We start from the raw sequence: 11488 nt of genomic DNA, 5'->3' as shown, positions 1-11488 counted from the left end.
GGCTAGGTCTACACTACAGCGGTGTTCCGACCTAAGATACGCAACTTCAGCTATGTGAATACCGTAGCTGAAGTTGCGTATTTTAGGTCGGCTTACCTGGTGGTGAGGACGGGAGAAAGCCGACCGCTGCCGCGCTGCCGCCGACTCCGCTGCCGCCTCTTGTCGAGGTGGATTTCCGGAGTCGACGGCAGAGCGATCAGGGATCGATTTTACCGCGTCCTCACGAGACGCGGTAAGTCGATCCCCGATAAACCGATTGCTACCCGCCGGATCGGCGGGTAGTGAAGACGTAGCCTTAAAAAATCCATGCTGGCTATTATGACGAGTTTTGTAATGTCTACAAAAGTACTTCCTGTGAAATCTTTAGAAACAAAAACTTATTAATTTGCCTGTGTGTGACTTTGGGAATTAATTTTAGGTGTGCAACGTCTGCTCTTCTTTCTGTTCCTGCAACCTCAGTTTCCCTAATATAACTATTTTTAAGCAGGCTTCAAAGTTTGGTCTCTGCTGGAAGTAATTTAATTGCAGTGATAGTCCAAAATAGTTTTGGTCAGTGATCCGGAGTATTTCCAGTCAAATTTCAAATTCTTCCTGAATTTCATGTTGTATTGTTAATTACAACTGCAATCAGTCTTAAATGACTGACCACAGGCCCAACAAAAAATAGTTGCTTCGTAGAGGTGGTCTTTAATTACAGGTCAAACCGCATTATTGTAGAATCTATTAGGCTATGTTAAAATGGTTGTTTAGGACATGAGGTGGCTCATTGTATAATAAAAGGTCATCCTTAGTACAGGTCTCCCCCTCCTTGCATTGGCTTAGTTCATGAAACAGATGTAGGTATCTTTTTAACTTTTTTCATGTGTCTATTTTGTTATGTAAAAGCTGACTTTTTGTGCTTGCTCTCTCTCTCTCTTTTTAACAGCTGAAAGCTGATGTGGTTCCAAAGACAGCTGGTAAGAAAGTGTTTTGAAAGTTTCATACTTTGTGATTTTAAGATTTAGGTTAGATTGGGGGAGGGGGAGGAGGGAAGATGCATTTTCCCTTCCAGTTTCATCAAAATTAAAGCTTTAGAGAAACTTTAACTAGCTCAATAGTTGGTTGAAAAATAGGAAAATATTAATGTATGTTTCATCACAAATTTTTCTAATTTTTTTCCCGACACAGTTGGGTTAACTTTCATGCACAGGCAAGGTAGTGATGTGTGTTGGTTACCAACACTGGACAAAAATGTTTAACAAAAAAACCCCATGCACTTCTTTCACTGAAATCCAAAGCAACAGCAAACTGGAGGAATTGTGGAGTGGGGATGGTGTGGTTTGGGAGATTGGTAATGGGATATAGACTTTTTCCCTTTCACCTCTAAGCTGGTTTCAATCCTCCTACCCTGATAGTGATCAAAAGGTTTTCTTTGAGGGCTCTTCGATGACCCAAGTGAACTTGAAGTCTTTAAAGTATGATTTGAGGACTTGAGTAACTCAGCCAGAGGTTATAGGTCTGTTACAGGACTGGGTGGATGAGAATCTGTGGCCTGCCGTGTGTAGGTCAGACTGGATGATCATGATGGTCCCTTCTGACCTTAGTCTATGAGTTGGTTGTCTTGGTCTACTTCCTAGTAGACAAGTATCTGTGGGAAAAATACCACTTTCACAACTGGTAGCAAGAGCAAAGGTTTAAAAGGCATGGAGACTGAAATCTCACTCCTAGAGGGGTTATTTCAAACTGAGATTAAGGGCAAATCTAGACTACAAAATTAAATCGACCTAATTTTGATGTACAGCCACCTCAGTGATTGAATTGCTTTTGCATGCCCAAATTACTCTCCTTGTGCCAGCAGTGCGTGTCCTCACCAGGACCCCTTGCACTGATTTAACTGTCAGTGTGGGGCATTGTGGGATGGCTTCTGAAAGGCAGCAACAGTTGATGTAAGCAACACAGTGACTGCACTGACGCTGCATCGGCCTAACTATGTAGACCTAAGCTCTACACCTCTCACAGATGTGGAGTTAAGTCACTGTAGCTGGCGAGTTACATCGGTGGGAGCTACGTTTTAGTTTAGATGCTTACAGAGTTAGGTTGAAGTAAGCTGCTTTCTGTCGACCTAACTGTAGTGCAGTGTTCCCTCTAATTTTTCCCACACATATGTGGAATGAATTGGTGCACATAACAAAATTCATGTGGTGGGGGTGGGGGCCGAGGGGTTTGGAGTATGGGAGGGGGACTCAGGGCTAGGGCAAAGGATTGGGGTGCAGGGGGGAGGTGAGGACTCCGGGGTGGGGCTGGGGATGAGGGACTCAGGGCTGGGGCAGAGGATTGGGGTGTGGAGGGTTGAGGGCTTTGGCTGGGGGTGTGGGCTCTGGGGTGGGGCTGGGGATGAAGGGTTTGGGGTGCAGGCTGCCTGGGGGCTACAGTGGGGAGAAAGGACCCCCCCCCCCAGCTTTCTCTACCCTCAGCAGCACCTGGGCTGGGGGACGGAGGGAAAGAGGGGGCTCAGGGCTGCAGTCAGGGGAGAGGCACTTAGCTGTAGTGTAGACCAGGCCAAAAGAGTGCAAGTGAAACGAGAAACCTTGCATTGCAGCTACCTATAATACTGCACAGTAGTGGGGGTAAACAAACTCTCTTTCATCAAAACTCTCTCATCAGCACCTTTCACTAATACAAATCTCTCAAGCATGAGCAATAGAAGAATTAAAAAAAATTCATAGGACTTTATATTCCTGTTGGGCACTAAACTTTTTTAAAGAATGTGCATTAAACGTTTTTTAAAAAACACTGATGTGGGACCTAAATTACCTGCCAGTTTATTTTAATTTGGTTGTAGGGTACTGTATAGTGCTGATGTTACATGATAGTAGTTCATATATGTTTTTGTTTTACCAGAAAATTTCAGAGCTCTTTGTACCGGTGAAAAGGGTTTCGGATATAAAGGATCCACCTTTCACAGAGTGATTCCTTTATTTATGTGCCAGGTAATGTAACCTTTAGTATTTTCACCAACTTTTATTTTGGGAAACATATTATAACGGATCTATTATACTGAATTCTGATATATGGTTAAGAATGATTTTTATTTGCATTAGAACACAAGTTTAACTTTTAAGTAGTTTTGCTGTGTAACCTCTTAACAGCAGAAGGAAGATATGACAATGTGCCTTGCATTTCTGATCCTGTTGCTATGGCTGTTGTGTAGCACATGGGTTTGTACAACTAAATGCAAATACCGCTCAGACTGCTTTAGAAATCCTGACTTCGGGAGCTGTGCTTTTGTGTAGTGATGTATTTTAACAAGTGGTGTGCTCAGTAAAATGGCTCTTGGTTAGGAAAACAGTCTGTGTGTAGAATTATAATCAGTGTAAAGTAGCACATATGAGATAAGAGAACAATGTACCCGTTCTTTCTTTGCTGACATCATCTTGTTATATTTGCTGTTGATATATAGGCATTTAAAAGAAAACAATCAGAGGTTTCCTATGAACACCTCACCTGGGGAAAAAGAACACCTACTGTGTTTTCCAAGTAAATAGGCTGACTCACTAAAAGACTACTTGGTGTCTTAAGAGATTTTGAATGTGGCAATTACTTCTAATTTGAAGACTGAATCATTCTAAACTGCTATAAAGTATACACAAACATGACAGTGATCCTGTTTAAAATAAAGTGTATATATGCTTTTGGAAGATAAATTAATCACCTATCTGTTTTGTATGGATGCTGTATTAACATTCCATGATGCTGTGCATGACAGTAGGGGTTTGTTCCATTGCACTTGGACAAAATTCCCCCCGCCCCCAATTGCTGCAGTGTACTGGATAATTGGTTGCTTTCTCTCACCCCAACGAAGGCTGCATTTCAACAGTAGTGTATTTATAGAGTTTTTGAATGGCTTTGATTTATTTGAGGTGAAAGGCTTTATAAACATGTAAATAATTGCTGTTATTAATTGATAACCTTGGAGGCACTTGCATCTTGAGCAAAAAACTGCATTTAAAATTTAAAAAATACCAAAAAGCAAATGTTCTTATGTTGTCCTACTTTTGATAAGGGAAAGTGGACAAATATGCTGCAGTAGACTGACTTTTTTTTTTGAAAATACATGTTGGATCTTTTGGTGGTGGTGGAGAAGAAGCAAGGTCTAGACTCTGACCTGGGGTCAGGAACTTGAAAATATTGATTGCTGCTCCACCACTAACTTACATAGTTCTATCCAAATCATATAGTCCTTATTGCCTCTGTTTGCCCATTTGTAAAACAGGAAAATTAGTTGCCTGTATCTCAAGTGTTGAGATGATGAGTTAGTGTTTGTAAAGTGCTCTGTATTTGTTACAGATGTGTAACTGCTGCTATATGCTTCAAGGCCGATATAATAATTCTAGGACAATTTTCCTTTTAACATTCTAAAGCTGGTGGAAATGGTGAAGGCCATTCCACTTGTAGGAGGTGCAGTGTTAGTGTGATGCAGCCTGATGAATACACCTAATTAAAGGTTGCCATGTACTTTACTTTGCAATTCAAATGCCTCTTGATGATACACAGCACGTAAAGCATGCTTCTGGGATTACACAAGAATTGCCACACTATTATGTAAAGCACAACTTCGGGCTGCTCAAGGCAATCTTAAAAATGTGAATGTCATACACAATATCTTATGATTCCAAAGAACATAAGAGCTACCATACTGGGTTAGACTATGGTCCGTCTTGCCCAGTATTATGTCTCCAATAGTGTCCTGTGCCAGAGCTTTAGGGGAGATTTGCAGAGCAATTCTAAAGTGATCCACCCCTGTCTTCCACTCCCAGCTTCTGGTAGTCAGAGGTTTTAGACCTGCCCCAAGCATGGAGTGGCATCTGACCATCTTGGCTAATAGCAATTGATGGACCTATTTCTCCATGAACTTTTCCAATCCTTTTTTGAACCCAGTTATACTTATGGCCATCACAACATCTTGTGGCAATGAGTTCTATGGGTTAGTTGTTTGTTGTGTAAAAAAGTACCTCCTCTTACTTGTATTCTACCTGCCACCTTTTAATTTTATCAGGTGACCCCAGTAAATAACACTTCTCTATTCACTTTTTCCACACTTTTCATAATTTTATAGACCCCTATCATATCCCCTCTTAGTCATCCCTCTTCTAAGATGAAGTGCTCTAATCTTTTTAAGTCTCTGCTTATATGGAAGCTGTTCCATACCCTTGATCATCTTTGTTGCCCTTCTCTGAACCTTGTCCAGTCTATCGTATCCTTTTTGAGATGGGTTTTAAAGTACGGGACACAGTATTCAAGGTGTTGGCACACCATGGATTTATATAGTGGCATTATGATATTTTCTGACTTATTTTCTATCCCTTTCCTAATAGTTCCTAACATTGTTTGCAAGGATTAGCTTTCATTTGCAGCAGTGTGCTTGGCCCTGTACATACATAAGAAGTCTCAGTCTGTGTCTCAAGGAACGTTCAGACTATGGTAGTTACAAGGCAGATAAAACAGGTCAGATACCTGACATGTCAGGTGATCCTATGAATTAGGATTAATTGCCTAACAATTTTTGTCCTGTAAAAGAAAAGCTATCGGGGGCCTGATCCTGCTGTCTCTACGAAAACTCCCATTCAGCTCCGAGTGTGACTAGAATCAGATCTTCTTTCCAAATTTAAAACTACAAAAGCAAAATGTTTGAATTAAGATTCCCACAGTATCTGAATCTCTTCCATTAAGGGTAGGAAGTCTGCCAATACTGCATAATCACCAGGTGAATCTTCAGTACCTCTGTATTGAAGTGGTGAATAAAATATCCATTGGGGACCTTCTTTCCTGCAAAGTTATCCTAATTGTGAACTCAACTGGAAAAAGTGAGTGAAAGTTTATAAAATTGTTACAAGAACCTATAACAAATGATGAGAAGACTTTTTTGGGGAAATTATCAGAAGGAGCTGTCTGACAACTGCTGACTGAGAAATGGGCAGACAGGACAGGAGCAAGGTATATGATCCTTGCTGCCACCCCCATCATTTCCTGATACTCTGGGATCCACCACATCACTGAGCCTTCATCATCCTAATCCTGACCAGACCAAGCCAGAGAGAGGGGGACCCAGATGACATAGCCACCTTCAGTGGCTCTGGCTAACTGGGATGTGAGACTTTGCCACCGATCCCCACTCTCACACGTGTCTTTTTTCTTCCCCACTTTATTTCTTCTCTTTCCTAACCCTCTCCTTTTGCCTTCTGTCTAATAAGGGTCAATGCTGGCACGAGTTTCCCAGGTCCCAGAGTGGCTAATAAGACCAAGTGCCATGTATTTGTTTTTCCAGCAGTGAGGTAGCAAGTAAACATTGACCCACCCAAGACAGAAGCTGTATTTTCTATCTTTGCTATTCTTTTCTCTCCCATCTTGTGTGTGTTTCTTATTTTGTCTTCTAGGAAACAGGACTGGGATTTTAACAAAAACAGCACAAGCCTATCTCAATTAACTTTTTTCCCCCAAAAAGGACAGTTATTTCCATCTTTAATACCATCTAAAAAACTGTCGAACGATGGTTTTGGTTTTTTCCCTTTAAGGACTCTCTACAGCTAAAGGGAACAAAGATGTTAAAATGAAAGCGCAACTTAATACTTTATTTCAAATGTGTTAACTGTTTTCCTTCCTTTCTATATCTTTAATAAAAGCTTTAAAATTTTTAATCATGTGTTTGCTGTGGTACTAAGCAGGATGAGGTCTCTGTATACCAAAGCCTGAACCTTGCTTAATGTTGTTTAATGTTGGATGGTGACAGGGTCATATTAACTCCTTTGGGCCCGTATATTCCATGTAAATTTAATTACAAAAGTGGGTATATTTTTAATAGCACCCATTCTAGTATAAAATGCAACCTGTACATTAGTAAAGTTAAAAACCACTTATGTTTCAGGCTGGGGACTTTACCAACCACAATGGCACAGGAGGAAAATCCATTTATGGCAGTCGATTTCCAGATGAAAATTTCATACTTAAGCATGTTGGACCTGGTAAATAAACGTATTCCTCTTCCCTTCTGCTGAGTAACCTATAATGATTGTTACCTGTAGAAAATGTCATTTTAAGGAGCACATATTTGAGGTGGGTGAGGTACTTGATCGTTACAAAAAGGTCATTGAGGTGGTGTCGAAGTGGTGAGGTGTTACTAGTTCAACTGTGCTAGTATACAGTGATCATGTAGACCGCCTCTGATGGGTGACAGTCAGATCATCACACCTATTTCTTGCAGTTTGCTTTAAGTGGCTGCTATGCAAATTATCATAGCCTAACGTGATTATGTTCTGTTTTATGTTTACAAACTCCCAAATGTGGAACAACTTTTTGTAATGGAATGGAATTTGGCTAAGTTTTCTGTTTTGTGAATCTCCTGACTTGAATTTTTACGCAGAGTGAAATGAAGTGGTCATGGGTCTATCTGACTCGTCACCATGGTGTTGGCTGTCCACCGGCTAGATGGTGTGGAAGGGAGCACAAAAGCTTTTAGCCAAAAGATCAGTTATACCAACAGACCAATTATAACCAACTATAGCCAAAAGAGCAGGTGGATGTTGGGGGGGGGGGGGGGGGAAGAACCCAGTCATCTAGGAACATACACTTAGGAAATGTCTTTGCAATTCTAACATATCAGACCAGACCATTCCATTTATCATGGGGACCAAGTTGGTGTTGGTTTTCCCTATTTACCATGCAAACCACAATAGACGTTACAAGGTAGGAGCCACCTTCAGGGTCCCAATGGCAGATGAACTAGCCCCATACTACCATTGCTGGAGGAGAGAGGACAGGCGAAGGAAAGGGTGGGACATTAGCAGTCAGGTTGAAGCAACATGCCTCTCCCCTATTCCGCATCTCTACTAGCCTTACGTATGCAAAGGAAAAGTGCATTTTCTCTGCAGCACATTTTTCAGATGAATACATTGCTAAAACATTCATGTTTTTGCAGGTATACTCTCAATGGCCAACGCAGGACCCAATACAAATGGGTCTCAGTTCTTCATTTGCACTGCCAAAACTGACTGGTAAGTTTTCCATAGAAATACATGTGGTAACACTTAACCCATGGGTCTGCAGTTCTTAAAAATGTATCTACATTAATTGCTTTGTCATTAGAAGCCTAGCATTTCTGCAGAAAAGGACCTGGGGATTACAGTGGACGAGAAGCTGGATATGAGTCAGCAGTGTGCCCTCGTTGCCAAGAAGGCTAATGGACTTCATATTGGGCCTCATTAGTAGCAGCATTGCCAGCAGATCGAGGGAGCTGATTATTCCCCTCTATTCGGCACTGGTGAGGCCACATCTGGAGTATTGCGTCCAGTTTTGGGCCCTCCACTACAGAGAGGCTGTGGACAAATTGGAGAGAGAGTCCAGCGGAGGACAACGAAAATGATTAGGGGGTTGGGGTACATGACTTACAAGGAGCGGCTGAGGGAACTGGTCTTGTTTAGTCTGCAGAAGAGAAGAGTGGGGGGGGGTTTGATAGCAGCCTTCAACTACCTGAAGTGGGGTTCCGAAGAGGCTGGAGCTTGGCTGTTCACAGTGGTGGCAGATGACAGAACAAGGAGCAATGGTCTCAAGTTGCAGTGAGGGAAGTCTAGGTTGGATATTAGGAAACACTATTTCACTAGGAGGGTGGTGAAGCACTGGAATGGGTTACCTAGGGAGGTGGTGGAATCTCCATCCATAGAGGTTTTTAAGGCCTGGCTTGACAAAGCCCTGGCTGGGATGATTTAGTTGGTGCTGGTCCTGCTTTGAGCAGGAGGTTGGACTAGATGACCTCCTGAGGTCTCTTCCAACCCTAATCTTCTATGATTCTATGATTTGGGGAGGTTGGAGGAAACTGAAGACATAAGGGAGATAAATCAAACAGTTGATGTTGCTCTGTGCATTTGAATGGGTCCAATAAGATGGGGGTTTTTTTCTATTCTAAAATGAAGGCATCATGTTGATTTTTATTCTCATTTTCTTTGGATGCAGTAGTGTACCTCCTGCTGTTTCCAGCATACTTCAGCAATACCTCCCTCATTGCTGGAACAAGCCTTTGCTTTTTCCAAGTCCAAAAATGATTAGCATTGGTAGAGCAGGGTGAAGCCATAGGTCAGGAGTGGCAATTAAGAAAAGAGAGTCAGCCTTAACCAAATATTTACCTTGTGAGTTGTGACCTTAAATTTCTCCATCACTTCCTAGGAAATATTCTGTTTGAGCCAGAAGCTCTAAACATAAGTTAATGGGATGAACATAGGTGGAGGACTGCTCTCCATTGCATGTTTAAAAAGTTCACTTTTTTTAACTTCTAAAGAAATTACAAGTGATTCTGGACTCTGGGACTACTTCACTAAGCATTATGTGAGTTAGAAAATATAAAACCTTGGTTAGCTGAAGGTTCATGCATCTTCCCCTCCCACCCCCGCCACATAATTAAATAATCTTGTAAGTGTATTGAGACATCCTACAAAACTGCAGGACAGTAATGAATGCAATGTATGCTTTCCCCTCCCCTCCATGCGAAAAGATTCCATGAACAAATTCTCACTGTAGCCCCATGATGTATAGAATGCTTACTGACAAGTGGAGATAGAAAGGTTAAGTGATTTGATCAATCCTAGGGCCTCCAGTCTCCCAGACCTGTTTGGTTCACTATACACCATACTGCCCTACAGTCCCTAAAGGCCTGATCCAGATTGAATTGTACTCAAGAGAGACGTCTGTTGACTTCAGTGAGCTTTGGATTAGCCCCACTTAGAACAGCCTTTGTTCAGATAGCCCTCTCTACTGCTCCTGCCATCTGGAACACATTTTCTGTATCTCTCTGCCTCATTATGTCAGTACGTTTTGCTCCAATATTTAAGACATTCTCCTTGCCCACCCTCCCCAACTATACCACTTCCCTTCTATATCCATCTTCCTCTGCTATTGGTACTTAAGGCTTGCAACCTGACATGCTTTACGTTTTTAAGTAATGGGCACTACGCAAGATAAGGTCATTATGCTGCTAACCTTTATTCATGTGAGGAAGGGCCTGTAGGATCAGGTCCTAAAGCTGTATTGTATTTTACTTTTTCGGTAACTAGAGTTGGTCAGAATGTCATCAGCTAGTCTGAATATGCATTCGTATTCAGCATCCCCCTTACTTTGTGTGTATTTAGTTTAATATTGCTTTTACTTACACGTATTTATTATTTATTACAGGCTAGATGGAAAACATGTTGTGTTTGGCCATGTAAAGGAAGGAATGGAAGTTGTGAAAAAAATCGAGAGCTTTGGCTCCAAGAATGGAAAGACATCAAAGAAGATTGTCATTACTGACTGTGGTCAGCTGTCGTAACCCCACTGCCTGTAACTCAGGAGAACTTAGATGCTGTGAAAAAGAAAAATGAGGAAGAAGTATATCTGATTTCACTTTTAGGGTTGTTAATTGCTGATGTGAAAATATATTTATTTCTGTTCAAGATAATTCATTGAAGGTACTATGATCAGGGACAGTAGAAATGTGAGGAATTCTAGTTAAAAATTTATTCAACTTATTGTGGGTAGGGTCTAGAGAGTCCACATTTTCTATCTAACTTGGTCCAACTTTTACATTGTTGTATAGTATTATTTACTAAGAACAATGAGCATTTTCTTAAAATATGTATTAGCGTGTTAAACAAAACTACCAAAATAGAGGCTGTCAGGCCAAGTTTGATAGAGAACCCCATAGTATCCTGCAAGCTGAAGTGCAGTCATTCAACACTGTATTTGGCAGCAATATGAATATTAATTTTGTCATGTGTTACAAGGAACATTGTGAGCCTTATCAGAATATTTGAAAGATTACCTTGTTGTCCACTTGGCTAGTCAGTGTTTGCACCCTTCTCTATTTCAAATGAATGTAAAGTTAGTGTTTGATAAATACATTCAGGTACAGGGGATAAATTCATTAGCTGGATATTTCAGGCTGTAGGATCAACAGTGAAATAATTAAGGATGTTGCATTTAAACTTTTGTAAATTGGGGTTAAAATGCTTCATGAAGATGAAATAAAGAATGCTGCCTTTCCTTTGGTGCTATGTTTCATTCCCATCTGGTTGCAGACTTGAAGTTGTATTGATAAAGCAAATTAGTTAATGCTCTCAAGGCTATCTCTGCAACCAGAAGGGCTAAAATCTTCTTTCTGCAAAAGATGACAAAACTTACAACGCAACTTAAATACATGGATTTCTATTGTCTTGGACCATTGCTAATTCTTCAACGGGGGGGGGGGGGAAACTTAAGACATAAAGTATCTTGTATCTAAGTTAATTGATCTTAACTTTTTGCTTGACATTATATGAAACTGAGTTGGTGGGCATACTACCACAGCTCCAGTCGTTTACTTGATAGAATCAAGAGATAACCAGAACTGATCAAGTGACTTTTTTTGTACTGTAGCTGCAAACTAACCTGCAGTGCAGCTATACTCTGAAACCTGACTAGGTAAAAATAGCAGCAGATTCCTTCCCTG

General features: G+C 41.0%; 1 protein-coding gene across 1 annotated transcript in view; it reads left to right on the top strand.

Moving 5' to 3' along the window:
* Positions 1-10652, top strand: part of LOC112110754 (peptidyl-prolyl cis-trans isomerase F, mitochondrial) — a 13665-nt gene extending 3013 nt beyond the window's left edge. The window contains exons 2-6 of the mRNA XM_026653723.1: positions 926-956; positions 2881-2969; positions 6902-6998; positions 7952-8027; positions 10195-10652. Coding sequence (XP_026509508.1) covers positions 926-956; positions 2881-2969; positions 6902-6998; positions 7952-8027; positions 10195-10330 — 429 coding nt within the window. The 3' untranslated portion in view covers positions 10331-10652. The remainder of the gene's footprint in view (positions 1-925; positions 957-2880; positions 2970-6901; positions 6999-7951; positions 8028-10194) is intronic.
* The last annotated feature ends 836 nt before the right edge of the window (positions 10653-11488 follow it).

The sequence above is a fragment of the Terrapene carolina genome, unplaced genomic scaffold (genome assembly GCF_002925995.2).
Source record: "Terrapene carolina triunguis isolate 2854851 unplaced genomic scaffold, T_m_triunguis-2.0 Scaffold147, whole genome shotgun sequence".
Classification (NCBI taxonomy): Eukaryota; Metazoa; Chordata; order Testudines; family Emydidae; genus Terrapene; species Terrapene triunguis.
Note: the sequence above shows the minus strand (reverse complement) of the source record. Positions and strands in the feature narration are given on the sequence as shown.